Genomic DNA, 24,267 nt, shown 5'->3' with positions numbered 1-24,267 from the left:
ATCCAAATTTGACTTAAAAGCTTATTTCCTTTTTTTCTGGAGATTAGTTCTATTCCTACATGCTTGTTTGATTTCTCTAGTTGGCAACTTAGATGTAGGATCAGGAGTCATTAATCCTGAGTTTTCCAGGCAGTTTTTAAGGAGTACAGTGTAATATGTCTCATTTCTGTAGATGCTTTAATTTTTTGAGGAAATGAGGGTGTATGGCTGGTTGTGGTAGTTCTTTCTGTGGAATGAAAATGTTGATCCCTACTAGTGTTATCAGAGAGCTAATGTAACCTCTTTGACTGAGAAAGACTGCCCTCTTTTGGGTATAATTAGAACTGGCTTAGATGTCAAGACTGCAGTACAAGGTTCTGTTTTGTAGAATTTTCATGGATAGCTGCAATGGGGCACCATATTGTAATCAAATTCTGTGTACCTGTGGATTTTCTGTGACAGCAATAAACGGCATTTTCAGTAGGGTTTGAAATTGGTTTCATTAAAGTTTTAAATATATGCAGATTGTACTGTAGTGATCTACATGGTCTATGTGTATATATAATGTCTGTACTTTAAAAAAAGTATTACGGAAATGTGGGCTTTCCTTATTTATGATAATTTTCTATTCCTGTGTAATATGTCTGTCCATGACTAGCTTTTTTCTTGTTATTATTCTATTAGTTCAGAGTTTTTTCCTGTTAAATATAGGCTGATTTTTTTTTGTTACCACTTTCTTTTCTGTTTTTAAAGCCCTCTTTTTATTGGTTTTTTAACTCTTGCTATAACCAACAGAGTACATGTAGCTTTGCTCCTCAGCATCATAAATTGACAAAGGTAATTACAGTTTCAGTTTTTGACAAACCAAATGCCTAGGGCTTAATTAAAGGTCCATGAAAGAAGCAGTGAAGTTTCAGTCCTGTGTTCAGTTCTCACAAATATATACTGTAATCTGTAATCATCTGAATGACATTTGAAGACCTACATTAAATGGATTGATTGCAATTCACTCCTGAAGGAGCAGGTGTTCAAATCACATAAGAAAGGTCAAGAATTTGGCCTGGAATCACTAGCTTCCAGTTCAGAGCCTGGCAGTGAAATACTTGTGGTTCTGCAGGATCACAAATATATCAGTTCAGTTAAAGTAGACAGACCTGCTTAACCAGGCTAGCGGAAAAAAAAGCCTGTGTTTTATACTTTAAGGTAGCACAGTATTAGCTCATGCTAGTGTTTAGAGCCTGGGTAACTAGAATGTTTGATTTTTCAGTAAATTTGAATGTGTTTGTTTATAATGCAGTAATGTTTTAAAGACTTGGTCATGAAACAAGATCATGCTGTGCTAAGAGCTTGCACAGCATATTTTTATTTCAAGGAACATTTGGTCTAGGCATAAGATGGGATAAAATGATAGATATAGGTCGTGTACTGACACAGTGCTACAGCATTGGTCTGCAGGACAGACAACAGAATTCCTGATCTCTTTCACATCCAGATGGATTGTCATATATGTTCTGACATAATATTTTGAGTTAAAAATGCCTGTGTGCTATGTGTACCATGTCATATGATGTTAGTGGAATACTTAAGTTGTACTGATGGTGCAAACTACACACAGAATATGTAGTTACCACATTGCAAAATTATGTGTACTTTATTGCCTTGTTAGATAAAGCTGCCCCTTGGCAGCCTTTCGCATCTTCTTTGTTTTATTAATGAGTAGTTTTGCCTTGCATTTTGAAGCAGGCCATTCCTTTTCTGGCAGACAATGGTTTCTGGGGATGCTAATGCTGCTCGTGTATGAGATAAGTGATGACTCTCAACATGGGAAAGATGTGTAAGTAATTTATGAATTAAAGCCTTTTATAGGTTATTGAACAAACATATCCAACTGTAGTAGAATGAGATTATCCAGTTACATATGTTTGGAAGAAATTTCTTTCTTTGTAACTTGCTTTTATGGAGATAGTCAAGCCCGGCATCTCTTTCACCACAAAGTAATGACAAAAAGGGCTATTTATGGTTTTCTGCTTAACCCTTTTAGCATTTAGAGCTTCTATTTCATTTTGATAGTGGACATGCTAATGAAGTGCAAAAATTTTAGTGTGCTTCAGAATAGCAAGTCTGTAGTTATGAGACACATCCCTGGGATATTTGAGTTACTCCTCTGATTCTGAGGATGAGATTAAAGACTGTGTGAAATATAGTTCCTTTTGATGTTACTGGACAAACACATATTGACTTCAGGAGGTCCAAGTCTGTCTACATACTTGCTTTAGAAGATCATTTATGATAATTAAATTTGGTCATTTTCAAAGAAAATACATAAACCTCACCTAACTAGTAAAGCATTCTGTGTTTCACTTTACTTGCAAAATTAATCAGACTGGTTAAAGCAAAAGCAAGACTGGAGGCAGTATAGCCAAAATCTAACTCAGCTGGGGATACCTCTGCCTTTAATTTTGAAGAGATTCTCAGAAAATAAAAGCTTGGAAATGTTGCTGCCTAAATTAGACAGGTTTCTTGGGGAGTTTTTCAAAGACACATAACCTGTGCCAAAAATCTATTTTCTGAATAGTTTATAGTAAATAGGTAGATTGGAGTCATCTTGTGTACAACATGTATGTAATCCAAGAATTGCTGCACAACAGTTTCATTTTCTTTGGGTTTTTTTTGTTTGTTTGTTTTTTTGGTGGTTTTTGTTTTTCACTTGGATGAGTACCAAGATGAGGCTGAGTAAGAAAACAACTGTATGACTTTATTGGAAACTTGCTAATGTTTGATTTTTCTGCCCTTTAATGCAATTACTATGTTAAGTGTTGGCTGGCAGAACAAAGGGAAGGAATCTGGGTATTATATTTTTAATTATTTTTCTCCTATCCTTCCTCTGGGGTAAAATTGCATTTAGGGTGTATTTTATGCAGTTCCCACTTTTATTCTCAAAAAGAAGCTTGAACACCAGTCTGATACATAAGATTTTGAGTTTATTTTGATGCCATATAACCACAAGGGTGTTGCTTCTTAACATTTGGAGGCATTTCCCGTGACTTCCAGTGCAGCTGTCAGTCCTGCTTAGCCAACACTGTGAGATCTGAATGCTGCAGTGCTGCTCATTTAGGACGTCAGTGTGAAAGCTGAGAAAGTGATAGACTGAGGTCTTTATTGCTGGTACCCATTTCTCAACAGGAACTGGACTCAATCACAGTGTCTGTTGGAAGATTACTATTTTGATTCACATTTTGTTGCTTAGCCTCATGAAGATGCTTTTGTATGTCAAGTGGATTTTAATGGGAACAAGTCTTAGCTGTATTTGGTTTTTAGTTTCTTTTTTTTTCTGCCCACTATTTTCACTACTGATATTTCTTCACTTTCCTCTTGTGCTATTGAATTCTTTCATTTCTGTTGGTCTCTCTTCCATCTCAAAACTCCAGATTTCTTTCTTGTCCAAACCCTTTGTTTCCACATTGCCTTTTCCTTGTGATACACTAAATTATTTTATCCTCTGTAAAAGTCAAGACAGGTGTCTGCTGCTGTGGAGCTCCTTTATCTCATTGAACTGGATTGCTGATTCTTACTGTATGTTGTGTCACTCCACGTTTTTACTATTTTTTCTGTCTGAAGAACATCCCTATTAATGTTTGAGATCATCTTTCATTACTCTGATGTTTGTTGTAGGACCACTATCAAGCTGATGACTTCCTTTCCTCAGCTCTCCAAGGAGTACAGATCAGCCCTGTTCTTTCTCCTATATTTTGTTGTTTACCAGATGTTGCCTTAGCTAAATTACCACATTCTCTGTTAAAGTATCTGAAGGCCTCCAAAAAGTTTGGAAGAGTAGTTAAAAGTAGTTGGTAACAGGAAACTTCTATCAGGATAGTGTTGATTTGCTTGAGTTTCTGAGATGTAAGAAAGGTAAGAGTGGAGATGATGCAGTATGTGGGGAAAGCACTATGCTGGATTGCTTAATTTTACCAGTGCACTTAAGGTACAGTGCACAAGAGATGATGAGTTCTTCTGCAAGACCATCCTTGTAGTAAGAGCTACTGTTTCCAGAAAAAGACTTTCAAATGAGAATAATCCAAAGCTTAACCAGTTAAGTCTCTTTTGCATTCTTGAGGCTGTTGAGTTCTCGGCATTTCAGCCCTTACGTAAAATCAAAGCATTCTTGTCCACATGTCATGAAAGAGACTTAGGGACCTCATCTTTTTCTTTTATCTTGGCCAATGCTAAGCCTTCACAAGTTAGGGACATAGCAAAACAGTCCTGAGCGTGTCCTGAGATGTCCTTAAGGCTCCTTCCTATTCGGCTAGAGCAGACTCACGCTCTGCTCTCTCCGTTCTGCTGCTCAGAGATCTGCAGTGCCAACACGGCACAAGCTCTCTTTAGTTCTTACTGAAAAAAAACCCCAAAATACAAGTGTCCGGCATAAGGCAGAGGAATAGGCAGATTCCCCGTTGCTGTCAGTAAAGGAGTAAGAAGGCGGCGACACACTTTCCTTCCCGGTGTCTCTTCACCACCAACTCCCCCCCCGCCCCTTCTTCCCCTATCCCATTAGCCCACATTCTCTTCCTGCCCAGCCCTCCAGTGCTGCCTAATCTCATTTACAGGGGCTGCTGCCAGATCTGCTGGCAGCTGAGGTTTCTTGGCCGCTGTTTTCGGTAAGCAAGCCGAGCGCACCGAGCAGCAGGAGGAAGGAGGGGGCTGCTGCTGTGTGGCAGAGCGGCAGCAACAGCAGCGGCAGCAGCACCTTTGACGTGCCCGTCCCCCACGTGACGGCCACTCCATTGCGGGGAGGGAGCTGAGCTGAGCTGCCGCTGCTCCGGCAGAGCGAGGGGGAGCCGCAGCCTCGGCGGCGGCACCGGCGCCTCAGCCCGCAGTGCGTGTGTGTGTGCGTGTGTGTGATGAGCGATCGCCGCGTCCCTCCGCCCGCTGCCGGCTGACACGGACCGCGCGGGGCGCGCCAGGAGCAGCACAAGCAGGCACGGAGCCGCGGCCACTGCGCAGTGACCTTGGCCCAGGAGGTAAACGAGCCGCCCCTCCGCGCCCCGTGCCGCCCGCGGGGGAAGGCCGGGGCCCCGCCGACAGCCATCCCCTGCGGCGCTGCCGCTGTCCGCGGTGCTGAAGCCGCGGGCGCTGCGCCCGGCTCCCGGCGGGTTCTGCCGGTCATTTGGTGCCGAAAGGCACCCACGGACGGGCACTGCAGGGGCAGGGTAGGGAGAGCCGCCGCTGTGGACGGTGTGCAGTGGAGCCCTCACGGGAGAGGTCTGGGGGCAGGGGAGGGCTTTAGAGCTAAGTGCTTGAAGTAGAGCTCATCCCTCCGTGCTCTCCGCAGCCGCCGGTGTGGTCTGTAGATGGAGCGCATTCTTACACCTGCGTGCAAAGCCGGAGCTACTGCATGATCTGAGCTCTTGCTTGGTGCTGCTCCCGTGTGAGCGGGGGGAGGGCGGGGAGAAGACGGGGCTGGCGGCGGAGCCGGCGTTTTGCAGTGAAGTACGACGAAACTAGGTGAAAGCAACCGGAAAGATTTTCTGGCTTGTTTTTCCTTGAGCCTCATCACCTGCTTCCCTCCCCCGGTATATGTGTGAGAGCAAGCACGTGCTGGAGAATTAAAAAGAAGTTTAAAGCGTCTGGTTTGGTTTTTGTGCATTTGAGGTCTGTGAAAGTTGCTATGGCCCGAGCCCTGAGGAGAGAGCACTGCCGGATGCGCAGTGCTGGGCTGAGCCAGCCCATCCAAAACTGTTGTGGTCTGGATGGTGCAGGGTGTCCTCTGGAGAAGCCTGGTCAGGGGAGGGAGGAGTGCTTCGTGAGGAGGAGTCTTCACGATGGGGTTGTTCGTGGCATGTTAGGGAGCCATTCTGAGTGACTATTCATTAGTGTCTAAATTAGATTAACATACTGCATTCATTATTTACAGGCAAAAGAGAGTAGTGACAGTAAATAGTGAATTAGCAGCTTTGCTCCAAGTAAATACCTGTTGGAGTAAGAGCATACACCAGTTCTGATAGTATATTGGTAGAAAGTCAGGTCCAGTAATTATCAGGGAAGGAAGGAGACCTGAAATGATGTTTCACTGAAACCACTTTTACCTTTTACAGTGTGACATTCAAAAGAGGATCAAACCTGTGGGACATGGCACAAGGAAATAATTATGGGCAAAGCAGCAATGGGGTGGCTGATGAATCCCCAAACATGTTGGTGTACAGAAAGGTAAGCCTTTGTGTTTCAAAAGCTGAGAAAGGGCCTTCAGGAAATGGTGAAATCTTGGGCTCTTTTGCCTAGCAAGTGAGGCCATTATTTTTGTTGTTTCTCTTCAATTTAATGAATAGATACTGCTTCTGTGCTCTGTTGAATAGAGCAGTCTGATTTCAGAAAGTGATCACCTGCCACTAATCAGGAGTATTTTGTGTCTATTGGTATTTGTTCTGCCTTAACACAGTTTAAATGCCACGTGCAAAGTAGATCTGTATCCCAGGTACTACTAAATAACTCTTGCTTTGAGAAATGGCTGGATTGGTTGTTTTTAAATGGTAAGATACATGTGTGTCAGAAGCAGTTAGTTTTCAGCCAACTATATGTGATGTATTTCATTCATTTTCTTCATTGATACACATGGTATGTTATGGTAGTGTTCTGCCAGAGACTGGAACATGTTCTGTATTCAAGTGTTCGCTTGTAAAATGTATTTGTAAAATGAATTCCTATATGCTAAAGTTACATATTAATTGTATAATACAGTATTTCATATTTCTGTGTCTAAGCAAAGATTTTCAGAGTGCAGGGAAATTGGAAGCATTAACTTATTTCATATAAGGGGAAAACCTGATTAAAGATATTAGTTATCTGCAGTTGCTACAACTTAAAAAAAAACACATGCACTCCAGGGATTCTCCCTGGGAAGGATTTCTAATGTAGTTGTTCTAATAGCATCAATATACAAATTTCCAGATATTGAACTCCAGTAGTGGGGCTTATTTGGCCACTGTGCTTTCATTTAAGTGGCAGTAAATGCTTGGCAATTTTGAGATACATCTATACTTTTATATTTTTATAAAGCTTTAATTGTGTTAATCAAAAAAGAATAAAATAAATTATAATAATGGAGAAGACCCAAATTTGCTGTCACAAACTGAAATACACAATTAAGCAACTACTTGTTTATTTATAGAACATGGTGCTTTCTAAACTATTTGTGGTTGTTTTTAATCAGATGGGAAAAATCAATATTTTTACTTTGTTAGAGGCATTGACTTTTGCTTTTGCAAGTTAACTGTAGTAGAATGTATTTGGTACATACTGAGTTTAGTCTTTGAGGTGAACTGAGGTATCATCGGTAACGGTGGTAAGTGTTCTTTTCCCAGAAATTAAGAAACAGTCTCAAATTGAAGACTGAGGCATTCTTTATCTTCCTATTTTCAAGTAAGTTGCTGATTTCAGTTAGTTGGTTGTATTTGCTGTTTTGGAAGATTAAGCTCTTTTTACATATGTGAATGTATTTATGAGCTAGTTACCTATGCAAGAATGCACTTCTATAAAAATACAGGATTACCTTGCCGTTAACACCACAGGTTTGTTTCAAAATGCAATTGTGTGCATGAATTTATACATGAAAACATGCTGCATGTATTAAAAGTGATATACCAAAGCTCTTATTGTTCTTTACAGGTTTTTGATCTTTCTAAACAGAGTATTTGTACATTTGTTGTGTACTTCCACTCTGAGGTCAGCTTATTTAGTACACAGAGGGGGAACACAGAAACTGTTTCTCTTCTCCCATGGTGGCTTTGCTTGGTCAAGCTTGTGACCTGTTGTACTTAAGAGTGACCTTATGCCAGAATTTAACATTGTCCCTGAGCAGCTTCCGGATTGAAATGAAACTGTCAAGGCAACGGATGAGAATCCTGGTGACACAGGCAAATTTTGAAAATGGGGAGCTGAGTAGGGCACAAAACCTCAGGTATATGCTCAGCAATTCATAGCAGTTATCTGTGAGAAAGGGATGATATCAGTCTGTGTCTTCCAGTGTAGCAGTAGTCCTTCCCTTATTGCTACTAAAGTGCAAGTGGTGCACTGAGTGTTAAACCTCCGAAGAACGCTGACCTTTTACAGCATTACCTGCAATATTTATTTTTGTACATGTCAACTTATTTTTTAGCATGGTGAATCAAAAGATCATTTAAGGTTGTGCACACTGATGTTAGAACAGACTAAGTAGTCCTTCATTTGGCAGTTTTCAAGGAATAGGCAACAAAATAATAGATAACTTAAAGAAGTTGTAAAATCACTGCCTTTTCTGTGGTATGATATTGCTGTAATCAAACATGTTATAATTTTGTGTCTGAAATGCAGGAGGAGGATAGTTAGGTGGAAATAATTTTACTTCAGAATATATAATCTCTGAATATAATTCCTTAATAGCAACAACTAAATCACAAAATTCCTTGTAATACATTTGAAACCCCAATTCTCCTGTGTCTGTCACTGTGTTGGAAATGAAAGCACTGTGCTGAGTGAACAAAGAACGAGAGTTGCCAGCTTCATGAAGGACATTTTTTTTTCTTGAAGAGTATTAATAGTTGTTAGAAATACACAAATGTGCTATTGGCTGGCTTCAGAAGGAAACTGAATTTGAAGTCCTGTATTTTGAGTAATGCTGTGGAAATCCACAGATGCAGAAATGCTTTTTTTCAGTAGTTTATACAACATCAATACTTGGAATAGCACACATTTTGATATGTGTACCTGCAAGGAATATATGGAACAGTTCTTACTACTTGTGTTAATGAAGAACTAAAACTTGGCCTTGTTGAGTGAAGATGATTGGCTATAAAGCACAAGTTTGTAATCTGGCAATTCTGCTAGTCTGTCTAACTTTCAGATATAATCTGAACTAAATATGCCTAAACCCTAAACTACATGGAGTTGTAGCTTGGCTTTCCTAAATCCTGATTCTGTCAGGAGCATTTTAGAACAAAATTTTGCATGGAATGAAGTTCTGGTATTTACAAATGCAGTACTTAAGGCTTGAATCACTATTACACGTTAAGTGAATTGCAAACTCCTCACAAAAAAGGCAGCTTTTCTGTTTACTAAAATGTGTTTGATTTGTGATTAGTTACTTATTTGAAGGGTTAAAGAGAGATGGATTTTCGAAGCGTTATCTGGAGTAATACAGACTGTAGATAGCTGCTTTTTCTCATAGTAGATTGTATTCATAGACAAAGAAGGGTTTCATTGCATTTTGCTTTCAGATACAATTTTTTTTTTAAATCAGCATGGGATAATTAAATATTCAATGAATACTTACCTTAGAATTACTTATTTGAAGCTGTGATGGAAAGACACCAGCACAGATAAATAGATCCTTATATCATTTTTACACTGCCTTGTAAGATGCCTGTGTCAGTGTTTTTATGCCTTGGGGGATAGTTTTTATTTTAGTGGAATGTCAGATGAATTATTCTTTTTGGCTATCAGCCTAATTATGAAGTAATGACATGTGACACATCATTGGTACTGACATACCTTAGAAAAAGTCCTGAATTTTTCTGCTAGAGGCCTGAAGCAAACCTGAAATCTTTAAACCCCCTGCTTTTACTTCCTCTCTAAGAGTCCATTTCAGTCAGCAATTGAAAGAGATAAGACACTGGAATCTGTAGTGTTTTGACATCACAAATTGTTCACAGAAATCTCAGATTTCAGCAACACTAACATGTACTGCTGTAAGCTAGGTCTTAAAGTAGAAACTTGAGATGGAATCTAAGGCCCATGTTGTGCAGCTTTTCAGAGCCCGACCTGCCATTTTTCTTTTAATCAAATGCATGGCTCAAATAATTAAAAGAATAAGACTTGTCTTTTGAGGAACGTCCATTTCAGACCTACAGCTAGTCCTGCTAAACCTTTGTTTGTCTTTCTGGTCTGTGCTTTGCTTACTTTTTTAGTCAAACATGCTGCAAGGATTAGGAGTTCTAATTTGTAAGTTTAATGGTTACTGTATTGCTGTCTGAACTAGCTTCATTTAAGAGATGATAGCTTTATTTTGTAGCAATAAAATTAGCCTTGTCTAAATAGTAATATTGTGTGGCTGAGACTTTAATTCTCTACCTTCCTCACTGCCCTGAGTGTTAAAGTAGCTTTTGCCAAAGCTGATCAGAATTACTAACATTTGGGGCTTTCAGTGCTGTAATGAAGATAATAAGGTGTTTGCTCTGTTCTTGTGACAATTGTTGAAGGTTATATATGCCAGTACTCATGTATAGCAAGGGCTGAATTTGTAATCTCAAGCTTCTTAGTTTCCTGTGATCTGATATTCTTCATAGAAGCTATGCCTCCAAAGCATAATCCTTGCAAATATTGTTGTAAAGGAACAATAGCCATGCAGTGACCACCGTCTTCTAATGACCTTCTCTCCTCTGCTTGTACCAGAGACTACTTCCAGTGTAGCGTGTAGGAAATACTGTGTTCTCATGTGGCTTTTATCAACTGTTCCCTTAAAAACGATTGTGTGAAGTAGTATTGCAGATAACTATTCCTTAGAGCCTGTGAGATTATAAAGGGCATAATAGGTAGGGTTTTTCTAAGTTCTGTAACTCACTTTGATACGGGATGAATTAATCTGATGTTATGCATTTCTGAATATGCCAGCATCTTGCTTCCAGTGTAAAATACTCAGTTTGTTACTAAATTACAAATGCCAGGGTACTCTGAGGTACTAGAGATAAGTGGTTTTTTTTTTTGTTTGTTTTTAATTAAATTACTGTATATCTCTCCATTATGCAGTTTCTTCTTCTCAGAATAAGAGTGGGACTGGTCTGAGTTTTGGATGCTAGTCTTGATTTTATTCCAACACTCACCATTATAGAATTGACAGAGAAAGGTCCATTACACCTTAGGAGTTCTAGCTGTAGGAAGAGCAAAATTTACCTCCCTACCCAGTACAAAGAATGGCTGAGGGAATTGCGGTTGTTTTACCTGGAGAAAATGAGGCTGAGGAGAGACCTTATTGCTCTCTACAACTACTTGAAGGAGGTTTTAGAGAGTTGGGTGTCCGTCTCTTCTTCCAAGTAACAAGTGATAGGGCAAGAAGAAATGGCCTCAGGTTGCACCAGGGGAGGTTTAGGTTTGATGTTAGGAAAAGCTTCTTCACCAAAAGGATTGTCAGACATTGGAACAGGCTGCCCAGGGGAAGTGTTTGAGGCACTGTCCCTGGAAGTATTTAAAAGATGTGTAGGTGTGGTGCTTAGGGACATGGTTTAGTGGTGGACTTGGCAGTGCTAGGTTAATGCTTGAACTTGATGATCTTGAGATCTTTTTCATTGACGATCTTAAAGTGTTTTTCAACCTAAACGATTCTGTGATTCTATGAGTGTTATGAGGATGAAGATGTAGTTCTGGAGCAGTTGGTTGATAGTTAAGCAAGCTATTACATAGGTAATATTTAAGGGGCAGGAACTTGGTACTGAAGGACAGAATAGTTGCTAGATGCTGTGGAGTGCCTTTCATATGGTGAGACTGCATGTTTCCCTCTACACTTTCTCCCTCATGTTTGGTATTTACTCCCTGTGCAGATCATTCACTTTCTTGTATCCTCTCTTGGAATGGCTGTTGTTAGTACTGTGTGTAGTGTGTATGTTTTGGCATCTTTTGTGATAGAGGATTTGATTGACTTCACAACTATACAGAACTGCTGAAAATGCCAAGGAAACCTGATTAAAAATACGTCAATCTGAGTCTGCAGGTGGCTAACTCTGAGGAAGAGGCACCTGTCATGTGTATTTGCTTTGGAGATTCCTGTTTGTATTTTCCATCCTTTCTGTTCTCCTCTTCCTTCCACTAGGTGTAGAAATGTATCAAGTGATACTGCAGTGAGAGAGGTTTACTGCTGCTTGCTGTTCTGAGCTTAATGTGCTCAGATCACTGGCATTACTGTCAAATGCAAAAACCCCATAGAATTCTGTACCTCCATGTTACTTCCTTTCTCCATCCCACATGTGCTGTCTGAAAACTGTATGTGCCTGTTTTGATTGTGCATTGTCATTTTCAGTTTCTCTGCTTCTTTCCTTCGAAGCAGTCTACATTTGTAGCTATGGAAACAATGATGCTATTGATAGTGACATGCAATATGGAGTCAGAAATTGTTTGTTTTGGAGTTTTGAATTTTGTTTTCTTCAGACTTACAACCTTTTATGTGGACTGCAGGAATTTTTATAGTAACCTCTATCATATAACATTTGACAGATTTCCACCAAAACTGATATGAACTGTAATGAGGCAAAATTAAAATACTTGCATGTAAATACAACCTGTTATAATGTGGCTATTTTCCCAATTCAAGAATCATAAAACCATTGCAACACAGTTGTAATTTTTAGTACAGGAAGCACTACACCAGATTCTACACATCAGCCTGTAAAAGCTGCTAAAGGAGAAGAAACTGGGCTTATTTTCCATGGCAAGGGGATTGGTAGAGAATATTGATTCTTTGATTGCCACCAGCTATATAAAAAAAGTCTATTTACAAATCTAAATGTCAGGTCAAACCTAGAAAGAACAGAATAAAGTCAGCAGCAGAATGTTTAACTGGTTTTTTTACATGCCATAAAACTTTTCAGACAAAGTGTTGGGGAAAGGTAAAGATACATAATATAGAACATAATCAATAGCTGTTTTCAACTATATTTCTAAAAAATAAAGCTTTTACAAAAGAGATGCATATAATTATTCTGTGTGTTACAGGTGGGTAAAATGAGGCACGACAGTGACATTTCAGAGCAGTGGAAAAGCTAAAAATCTTTTATTTTGGTAAAATGAAGCAAATTATTTTCTACAGATGAGGGAGCCATTAGGGCTGAGTTTGCAATACACTGTCTGGAGTGGCTTCCATTATTCCTTTGTAAATTTTATTCATTGTTACTGGAAACAGATTGCAGTGTTAGGGGAAGAAGTTGGAAATATAGGAGACTGCCTTTTGTCAACTTTGATTAAGGCAAGAAAAGTCTGGATTTTAATAGTGGTAATATGAATCTTACAGAAATGTATAAGGGAGGAAAACTTTGAGAGTGTTATTAGTAGGAGGAGGAGATTGGCTACTGAAGAAAAACATTAAACAAATCTTTGGGGTGATGGTGTAGCAAAGTGAATTGCTTCATGTACAATTTTCCATGGCGAAGGGGTCAGCTGAAAATTTTGATTTTTGGTCTTGATTGCCCACTAGCTTTTTTTAAAAAAAAAAGTTGGAGTTAAAAAGGTTGAGCCACTTATTAAAGTATGCATTGGTTATAAGAGTAATTAGAATAGATACAGTGGGAATGAGGTTGGCTGGGAAGCCACAGGGGACATTAGTTCTTTTGGCTGAGTTGTCTGAGAAGCAGAGTTGAGAACTGTAGCTTCATCTGGAGGGTGAGGACTGCCTGAGGTTAGTGAAGGAAAGCAGGCTGGCCAAGAAATGGAGCTGTAGGAATAGGTATAGAAGCATCTTATAAAGCCATTGTAACTGTTAGTAAAGCTTTTACTAGATAACATACAAACTTCTTTACTGACAGGAATGGGAGTTTTGCATTTGGACTATTTAGCCTCCTAAAATTTGGGGTCTGTTTCATGATCGTGTGTGTGTATGTTTGAAAGCTTCCTTTGTCAGATGATGCTATGGATCTCTCTCCATTTGTTTGCAATGCTCTGTGTATATCTGAGAAAAAACACTTTATGGGCTGAGTTTTGGAGATGATGCTATCTGCAAATGGTGATCAGGGCATCATAAGCCTGTCGTTATCTCTTTTCTTCTCCAAATATACTTCTGGGTAAAAGATTATTGCTGATGATAGAAACTGCAGAGCTGATGCTATAATGTATACTTTATCCATATTTTTCCAATGAAGATACCTATTTTTTTTTATAATTGTACTATTTCTACTCAATTGAGGACATCTTTGATACCCATTAAATAAAATCTGGAGTGTATTAGATACACAGTGTCATTCAAATGAGTAATCCTTTTGGTGAGTTCTCTAAGAATTGTTCATGTTGCATTCATATCAAAGCTGCTCTGATTTAATTCTGAAAACAAATGAATCAAGAACCAAATAGACCCCCAGGACGAGAGACAGAAATTTATCCTTCATAGGGAAGCTGTCATTCTCTGCACGTTGTACCGGTTTTACCAAAACCATGTAAAATGGGAATTTTGAAGCTGTATTAACTCTTCTGCATCAATCCTGCTAGAGCTGTGTGTTTGCTTCTGCGCTGAATCCTCTTTGACTAACATAGTGTAAAGTTCTAGGAAGGAAGGATTGTACCGCAAAGGAAGGGATGGCATACATAGAGAATCTCTTCAAAATTCAGTTCAGATGTATAAGGATTATCTAGCTGAAAGTGAAAATTGCTCCTTGTAATACCAAAGGATATTTTTTCTTTCTGTTCTAGTTACTCTTGATGACGTAGATAGTTGTATAATGTGAATGTACATGCATATGCACTTCTAGTATTTCAGCAGTCTAATCTAACAAACGGATTGGCAGTTATAAATATGCTCTCAGCAGCGCAGAGTCCTGCTCTCATGTGATGAGCAGTGGTAGTGGGATGGATCTGCTTTTGTGATAGTGCGTGGGGCCAGGACTCTTGCTGGCATGTTGCTTTGGTGGCCGTCATGCTTTTCTGAGTGTTCTTTGTTATTTAAATACCAATCCACAGTAAAAGAAGAAAATATTCACACAGCCCCCATGGAATTTATTTTGGAAAGAATATTACCCAGGCCCACTTTTATTGTAATGTTGTTATTGATTCATAATTGATCATAATTGAATAAATGTGAACAAAAGGTTCTATTAGAGGCCATTTAAATATATAATAGCTTTTAACTATATCTCATGTATGTGAAATAATGCTATGATACTTCATTTTCCATGTTGTAAAAGTGAATTGCACTGAAGTATTTTGAATAGCTGTTAATTAAGAGCACCTTAAATTCTGGTGGAAAACCACAGTTTTTCTGATCTACTTTGATATTGGGATGAATAAGCAGTTTACTGAATGCCTTTTGAAAGAAAGGTGTACTACTGCTTCATAACACCTACACTTCTCTGAACTATAGGCTGTAAGAAGCAGTAATCTGTGAACTAGATTCTACACTCAGATGTAGATTCATGCCATCACTTGATATTGGCAGGAATCATATAACTGCATTTGATATAGAATCAATATAAAGCAGAAGAATGGTAAAGCTTGATAATAGATGCTTAGGATTACACAAACTTGAGGCATGATTTTACAATAAGAATTCTTTTTATGATGTACTTTTTTGTTTGTATGGAGGAGAAAATATAGAACATTCCATGGCTGTACTACAAAACCCCAGATGTTGGCACATTTAGTTCTGCAGGCTTATAAGTGTGTTCTGAGGAATAAGTTCCAAATTGTACAAGGGGATGGCTTCTTAGTAGCAAGTGAAAAAGTTAGCATAGCCCTGTACAATACCATTATACATAGACTAAAATTTCAGCATGGCTCGAGTAGTTTACTTTAGCTGTGTCACCTGTAAACCAGGTGGTCTGTAGTAAAAGTAATCTTGGGTAAAAATCTGTGAATATAAGTTGTTTGCTTTGTACAGGGTACCTTATATTTATTGAAGTGCAACATTACATGGTAAAGTACAACCATCTCAGGAATGCAGTTTTAGACAATTAGAATACTATAAACAATGAGAATTCTACCCAGCTGTTCACAGTATTACTAGCTTTCAATCTCTTTTCTTGTGGGGTTTTTTTTTTGTTGTTGTTGTTTTTTTAAGGGTTACTAAGCAACAGTAAATCTCATTCAAGTCACTAGGAGCTAAAGGTTTTTATTACCTTTTCATATATCCTGTCTATTACTCTGTGGAATCATCGTACTACCTGAATGAAATACTTAGATTCTGGCTCCTATTTTGGAGGGAACACCAGTGTCCATCAAAATAGAACAGCCATACTAATGCCTGGTGAAGTTAATGCCTCCCTCCAAGAGAGAGGAGAAATAGCTTTGACTTGCTTATAGATAGTGGTTTATTTGTGCTCATTTCTTAAAAACCTGTAGTAGTACAAGAATAGAATCTCTGCTATAGGAAAACCTTTCCAAGATTTAAGCAGCTGTTCTGTTCTACAGGCAGTTGTGACCTGAAGCACTTAGGCTCATTTATAGTGGGGGGGGGGGGGGGGAAATAATAATAATAAAAAAAAAGATTGGATCTTGCTTTCTCTTTACCATCACCACCACTTCTACAACATTACTTCTGGACGCTGAAGTTCATGTTCAGTGGTTTACTAAACACAATGTTCTGTTCTTATATTGAGGTAGTGTTTGTATCTCATTTTGAGGTACATTTCAGAAGAAAAGTCTTTTTTTTTGTTTTGTTTATAGAATTGTGCTCGTATTTACCTGTGTGGCATCATCATGCATTAACCTTTTAATGCAAACTCTGGTCAGGGAGGCCGCAGCCAGTACTATTTTCTCTGGGCTTCTTTTGGTTTATGTTGTTTTTTGTCTAGAAACTGGGGGCTAACTGATTCCAGGACACTGGATGTAATAATCCTTCTTAGTTCTGTATTCCAATGCTTAGGAGCTCTCACTTCAAACTGCAGAAAATAGGACATGTTGTACAGGCATAAACATGTAACCATGGATTGCATCTGAAGGTTCTACCTTTCCTTCCAAATTGCTGATGTCTGTTATCTACACGAAGATAAAGACAGAAGCTGAGATCTCAGTTTATGTTGTCTAGAAGGGTGTTAGCACAGGACTTTGGCTTGACATCCTTTATTTGATTTTATTTTTCTTTTAATGTATGGAAGATCTGTACTTCTTGCTTCCCTTGCAAACAGGAATTCTACACTTTGTGTCCTGTGTAATGGTTTCTTTAAGTAGATCATTTTATGTGGCTTCTTCTTGGTCATTCTTTGCGGTATTAAAGGACATAGAACAGGTTCAAGGACAAAACAGTGAAAGAAAAATTGCCTTGTAATTATATTTGTTTTCATGAGAGCTGTACCATCAACTGCTCTGTCTAGCGAATATGGCCAGATAAACAGATTTGAGTGCAACTACCAGGCGGGTGCAAGTGCTTCTGAAAATGATGCTGGAGCTTCACTAGGTGGTGCTCGTCTCCCTGAGTAGTGAACAAGTGTCCATCCCATGTTGAGGGGGATTCTTGTTGAGGAAGAAATGAATAAACACTGTCTTATAAACAGTGTCTGCTATGCTAGGTGTTAATGTTGGTGTCCTGGTCAAATTGTTGAACAGGTCTTTTGGTGGTGGTTTTCTCTCACTGATGCTTGTTTGGTGGCTTCCAGGGTGGGAAGCCTCTTTCATCAGCCAGCCTGAACACTGCTGTTTGTTGCCTGCACCCGTATTACACAAAGGAGGCTGCTGGGCTTAGTGTTCTGTTGGCAAGCTGAAAAGATAATTTCTGTGCATAAAATTTACAACCTAAGTATAAAAAAAGAGGTGGGAAAGTGATCTGTGGAGACTAATCAGAAGAGACTGAGCCTAGGTAATTTCTTTCTTTTTTTTTTCCACAATACCTGGAATGGTCATTGCATCATCTTTGGAATCGTATTGAGGATCACCAAGATGGAAGTGAAGCTGCCTACAAATTCATAGTCTTTCACATGATTTGGTCTAAATGCCAGTGGTTTTGTTCTTAGCTTGTCAGGCCTTAGCAAGAGGAAATATGTTCCTGTATGTTCTCACTTTCATAGGATCAACTATCACAGAATAGTTAGGGTTGGAAAGGACCTTAAGATCATCTAGTTCCAACCCCTCTGCCATGGGCAGGGACACCTCACACTAAACCATATCACCCAAGGCTCTGTCCAACCTGGCCTTGAACACTGCCACAGATGGAACATTCACAACTTCCTTGGGCAACCCATACCAGTACCTCACCACCCTAACAGTAAAGAATTTCTTCCTTATATCCAGTCTAAACCTCTGCTGTTTAAGTTTGAACCTGTTACCTCTTGTCCTGTCACTAGAGTCCCTAATGAATAGTCCCTCCCCAGCATCCCTATAGGCCCCCTTCAGATACTGGAAGGCTGCTATGAGGTCTCTACGCAGCCTTCTCTTCTCCAGGCTGAACAGCCCCAACTTTCTCAGCCTGTCTTCATACAGGAGGTGCTCCAGTCCCCTGATCATCCTCATGGCCCTCCTCTGGACTTGTTCCAACAGTTCCATGTCCTTTTTATGTTGAGGACACCAGAACTGAACACAATACTCCAAGTGAGGTCTCATGAGAGCAGAGTAGAGGGGCAGGATCACCTCCTTCAACCTGCTGGTCATCCTCCTTTTGATGCAGCCCAGGATACAGTTGGCTTTCTGGGCTGTGAATGCACACTGAAGCCGGCTCATCTTCGTTTTCTCATCGACCAACACTCCCAAGTCCTTCTCCTCAGGACTGCACTGAATTTCCTTTTTGCCCAACCTGTAGCTGTGCCTGGGATTGCTCTGACCCAGGTGTAGGACCTTGTACTTGGTATGGTTAAACTTCATAAGGCTGGCATCAGCCCACCTCACAAGCGTGTCAAGGTCCCTCTGGATGGCATTCCTTCCCTCCAGTGTACCAACTGAACCACACAGCTTGGTGTCATCGGCAAACTTGCTGAGGGTGCACTCAATCCCACTGTCCATGTCACCGACAAAGATGTTAAACAAAACCAGTCCCAACACTGATCCCTGAGGGACACCACTCGTTACTGGTCTCCAGCTGGATGCTGAGCCATTGACCACAGCTCTTTGCGTGAGGCCATCCATCCAGCCAGTTCTTTATCCACCGAGTGGTCCACCTATCAAATTGATGTCTCTCCAATTTAGAGACAAGGATGTCATGCGGGACAGTGTCAAACGCTTTGCACAAGTCCAGGTAGGTGATGTCAACTGCTCCACCCCTGTCCATCACTTTTGTAGCCCCGTCATAGAAGGCCACCAAATTGGTCAGGCAGGATTTCCCCTTAGTGAAGCCATGCTGGCTGTCACCAAGCACCTTGTTGTTTTTCATGTGCCCTAGCATGCCTTCCAGGAGAATCTGCTCCCAGATTTTGCCAGGCACAGAGGTGAGACTGACTGGTCTGTAATTCCGTGGGTCATCCATTTTCCCCTTCTTGAAAATGGGGGTTATATTTCCCTTTTTCCAGTCATCAGGAACTTCACCTGACTGCCATGATTTTTCAAATATGATGGCCAGTGTCTTTGCAACTTCATTCGCCAGCTCCTTCAGGACCTGTGGATGGATTTCATCAGGTCCCATGGACTTGTGTACGTTCAGGTTCTTAAGATGGTCTCGAACCAGATCCTCTTGTATAGTGGGCCCGAGGTTTTCACAGTCCCTGTGTCTTCCTTCCAAGACTTGGGGGGTGCAGTCAGAGCCTTTGCCAGTGAAGACCGAAGCAAAGAAGCCATTCAGAACCTCAGCCTTCTCCAAATCCAGGGTAGCTAGTTCTCCCGATAACTTCAGGACAGGGCCTACATTGTCCCTACTCTGTTTTTTATTCACTACGTACCTATAGAATCCGTTCCTGTTATCTTTAACATCCCTAGTCAAGTTTAATTCTAACTGGGCCTTAGCTTTCCTAACCTGGTCCCTAGCTTCCCAGACAACATTCCTGTATTCATCCCAGGCCACCTGTCCTTGCTTCCACCTTTTATAAGCCTCTTTTTTCCTTTGAATTTTTCTCAGCAGTTCCTTATCCATCCAAGGAGGTCTCCTGGCCCTGCTGCTGCACTTCCTTCTGGCTGGGACACAACACTCCTGAGCTTGTAGCAGGTGATCCTTGAATATCAACCAACAGTCTTGTGCCCCCCTGCCCTCTAGGGCTATATCCCATGGAACCTTACTAAGCAGGTTCCTGAAGAGGCCAAAGTCTGCTCTGTTTAAGTCTAGGGCAGTGAGCTTGCTGCATGCGCTTCTCACTGTCCTGATGATCTCAAATTTGACCGTGTCATGATTGCTGCATCCAAGGCTGCCCTGGGGCGTCACATTTCCAACGAGCCCTTCCCTGTTGGTGAGCACGAGGTCAAGCAGGGCACCTCTCCTTGTTGGCTCCTCTATTGCTTGCAGAAGGAAGTTGTCTTCCACACAATCGAGAAACCTCCTGGATTGCTTGGGCCGGGCCGTACCGTTGCTCCAACAGATGTCAGGGTGGTTGCAGTCCCCCATGAGAACAAGGGCCTGCGAGTGTGAGGCTTTTCCTATTTGTCTGTAGAGTGCTTCATCCGCAGGTTCCTCTTGATCAGACAGTCTGTAACAGATCCCCACAGTAATGTCTCCTATTGCTGTTCTCCCTTTCTCCCTTATGCCACCTTTTTGATCTTTTCATAGAATACATGTAGACATGGTAAATGGATTTTACCTGAACAGTCCATAGTTGACATAAATATACTAGCATTAGTATAAATTTTAGCTGTTTTTGGTTACAGATAAATATTTTTGTCCTATTCTTTTTGCAAGTAATCTTGAATAGTACTTACAAGACAGACCACTTAAATGCTTATGTATTAGGCACATAGACTTCAGTATTACTAAAAATGTTCAGTGTGCTGTGTTACTGCATTATTCACTATCCTTGGGAAAGGTACTTCCTTGAATATTTGAAACATGTAATGTAGTTGAAGGGAAAGATGTCCTGTCCCATCACCCTCTCTCCCCTCCCCCCTTTTTTAATTTTAAAAGTAAGTTCTTTCCTATTTACCTTGCTGAAGTACCACTTGGGTTATTAAGATTAATTCCTTGAAAAGTAGTCCCACACAATTCCTGTGTCAGTGAAATGCTACAGTTCTTACATGGTGGTGCCCTGGTAGTAGAGTAGTAGCATGCTAGATGTCTGAATTCCAACGTTTTCCCACTGAAGTAGGTTATACTGTAGAATGAATTAGATGAAAAAAAGTTTATGTTTTCCATTCAAAACAAGTAAATATAATGACTTTTGAATTAATTGCTCTTCTACAAGTTAAATTAGTTTTCATAATTGACTTATCCCTTGTAGTATTATCTACTATTAATGCAGTGAATGACTTCTGACAAGTGAGAACAAACAGCGTAACAGTCATTAGCCAGTGTAACAACTTTTTCTTGAAAGAAGAGATGGATGATGTCTTGAGGATGTAATCTGCATTAGAACACAGTGGAAAAGAATTGCAGATAGCTTGTTATACTGAAATGCAGCAGTAGCCATACTTTCTGCTAATGCTGGGATGCCTTGTGATGAGTAGTCTGTTAGACCACTCTTCTAATCAGTCAGGTCTCAGATGATTGCCTGCCTTTAAGATGGAATGTGATCACGCAGAGGGAGACTTTTGAATGTGAGAGAAGGAAGGTAAAGTCTAGGTTGTGTTGCTGGGTCATTTTGAATAAATCATTCCATATCAAGCAGGCTGAAAGTCATGCATGCACGTTGTGCTTAACTCCTTAGGATGCTGATAAGCAAGACATAGGTATTATTTTAGATAGTGTATGAAACAGCATTTATCTTAAAAATCTCTCCCTGCTTGTCTGAGTAGGAAGATTGGAACTGCAGAAACTTTTAATTTGTGCAGTGCAGTAAAACTTTGAATTCTTCTTGGCTGGGGAATTCTAATATTACCAGAATGTGGCTTGCTTAAGAGCAAAGAGACTATTTTCAATCAGGTATTGCATTTAGAAAATTGGGCAGTTGGAACATGGATATAAATCATAGTCCTGCTGTCCTGTTTGACAAAATGGTAGTAATTTTGTGCCTCTCTTTCCTATGTGTAATTTGGAGATAATTCAGATGGATTACAAAGAGGCACTGAGGTTAAGATAATTATATTCTTGGCTAGTGTATAGTGTAGTGATGACAATATTGCAATAACAAATATTGCCTTTTTTATTTTTTTTTCCCCGGTACACCTTCTTTTTCAGTTGTTTTTCACAATTCCACTGTGATTCATTACAGATATAACTTTTGACTTTCTGACTAACAGATTTTGTGTTCCTTTCGAGTGGGGTTTTGTCAGCCTGAAGATCTCTGTCTAACTCTCAGCAGAGTGTTAAGTGGAGAGACAGTGGCTGAATTTCCACGTTGTGTGCTGATAGTATACTTTCGACAGTCATTGTTTCTGTTTCTTTACCTGCTTTGAAATCTTAAGCGAGTGATGACAGAGGGAAAGGAGATGTATGTGTTTTACAGTACAGGCCCATCTGTGAAGAGCAGATGGCATCTGTAACAATTTTTCCAACGATTTGGTTATTTTCCCTGCCATTTCCCGTAAATTGTCTAGGGGAAACTCATGTGCTGAAACAGGCAAGAATAATGGAAGTGCTGACCTTTATTGACAGAATGGCATTTTGTGCTTTCTAACCTCTGCAGCCTAATCTCACTTCTGTAATGCTTATAAATACTGTGTTTCAAATAAAATGTAATTCTATGGAATCCAAACACACTTTTTTTTTTGTTTTGCTGCTGAAAGAACAGAGGATATCTGTAACTGAAGTGATGCGTGGGAGCCATGTTTATGAGATTTTGCTTTCCAGCAATTTAAAACTAGTCAGAAACCCGAATAAATTGTGGCAAGTGTAACTAAAGGGATATTAATCCACACTGTATTTTCCCCATGCTTTAATTTTTGTAACAGATACTGTGATTGTACATTTCAGCAATATATATTCAATATGCTGAAGCAGAAAGTCCGGTCTCTCAATCTGCATTCATATGTATAGTAAGAGTTTAATATGAATAGTGATGATTTTAGCGAACCTATGTGACTTCCTACACAGTATTCCTGTGAAATACTTTGGACAGAGCTTTGGGTGACATGGTTTAGTGTGAGATGTCCCTGCCCATGGAAGGGGGTTGGAACTCGATGATGTTAAGGTCCTTTCCAACCCTAACTATTCTATGATTCTATGAAATATGAATAAACATACAAAATTGATATTATTGACATCTGTGCCATCACCAGGATGCAGTTCCTCAAATTGTGTGTATGCATATTTACAGCTGGTATTCTAGCTATCGCTAAGTTTTCCCACCCAGCTTACATAGTATGGTTCTCTCTCTTATTATTCTTTTTTGCATGCATACATAGAAATGTTTTGCCTTTGAACAAATGGGGAGAATCATGTAGAGGAAAGAGTCTCCTACATAAAAGTGCATGGAACTTTATCTGCAGGTTTGGGCATTGGTTATTAAATAATCAGTGTTACTTATCTTGTCTCAGAGATTCAGATATATACAGATTTCTGACAACTGTTACTCCTGAACTAGGAACTCCCCTCTCAAAACTGTACAGCATTTCTTTTGGTCACTTACCTCTTCTACTAACAAAACTGTGTGCTCTGGAACAATTTAGATTTGCTAATGACATAAACTATTTTACTCACTTTGGATTAGAGTCTGGTTTCTTTTCCACTTTTCATAAACTTTTGTCAAGTAACATTAGAAGTACCTTAGCATGTAACTTCTAAAATCCATGATACTAAACCAATTTATTTGTGAAAAATACCTTTACCTCTCAGAAGCTGTGAGTTTTCTTGATTATAAATGGCAACTCGGGAGTCCTAACATTAGAATTGATATCACTTTAAATTGTTTTTTTTAAATGTTGCTGTCTGCTAATGAGAGTGTGTCATGGTCCTAGACAGTGCATGGTTTTAAGCCTGATGCTATGTTAGGTTTTATGCTGTGTCCATCGAGGTATATGAAAAATTACAGTTTGAGACTGACCAAACTTTTCCTTCTGCAATCACAAAAAACTTCTATGAGACATTATGCATTTATTTTTATATCTTTAGTTCAGTTTTCACTGCTTCAGTTCTGTATGGAAATCTAATAAAACCCTTTCATTAGCATAATTTTATTGCTTTGAAGTTCTAGGAAAGTTCTGTGAGCAAGGAGCCAAACTAAATGCCCCATGCAGTTTGTGGGCTAAAGAAATGCACCTTATATGCACAGCCAAGATTTTATTATTTTTTCTCAGTCTAATTTAAAGTATTAGCAATCTAATAACAGTTATTTGTCCAGTTGGAATGCTCCACACAGATAAACACTCACATCTATATCCCTAATTATACAATTGTTGTTAGTTACAAATCCTAGTATAGTTAAAACTTACATACAGAAGCTGTTCAGTACCTATTTCTTTCCCTGGTATTTGGCTCAAGTTTTCTAGGCTCCTTAGGGTGCTAGTGTCAATAGTGCCAAGTTACATTCTAGAGAATGGTAAAGGAGTACATCTGTATCCTGATAGAAAGAGTATGATGTTGATACTGAGTATTTCTTCCTTGCTGCTCTTAGATTGGTTTGTAGTTTTGTGTTT

At 39.7% G+C, this 24,267-nt stretch overlaps 1 protein-coding gene across 4 annotated transcripts in view; it reads left to right on the top strand.

The window, feature by feature from the left end:
- Nucleotides 1-6,079: 6,079 nt before the first annotated feature.
- The window catches only part of RGS7 (regulator of G protein signaling 7), a 246,072-nt gene continuing 227,884 nt past the window's right edge, over nucleotides 6,080-24,267 (top strand). For 2 of the 4 annotated variants that reach the window (XM_031046228.1, XM_034060468.1), the window contains exon 1: nucleotides 6,106-6,183. In XM_031046228.1, coding sequence (XP_030902088.1) covers nucleotides 6,106-6,183 — 78 coding nt within the window. Of the gene's footprint in view, nucleotides 6,184-24,267 lie in introns of all 4 variants that reach the window. The other 2 variants (XM_005146007.4, XM_031046229.2) reach the window with 2 other exon arrangements.

Source organism: Melopsittacus undulatus, chromosome 3 (assembly GCF_012275295.1).
Source record: "Melopsittacus undulatus isolate bMelUnd1 chromosome 3, bMelUnd1.mat.Z, whole genome shotgun sequence".
In the NCBI taxonomy this organism is placed as follows: domain Eukaryota; kingdom Metazoa; phylum Chordata; class Aves; order Psittaciformes; family Psittaculidae; genus Melopsittacus; species Melopsittacus undulatus.
This window is presented reverse-complemented; position numbering and strand designations above follow the sequence as displayed.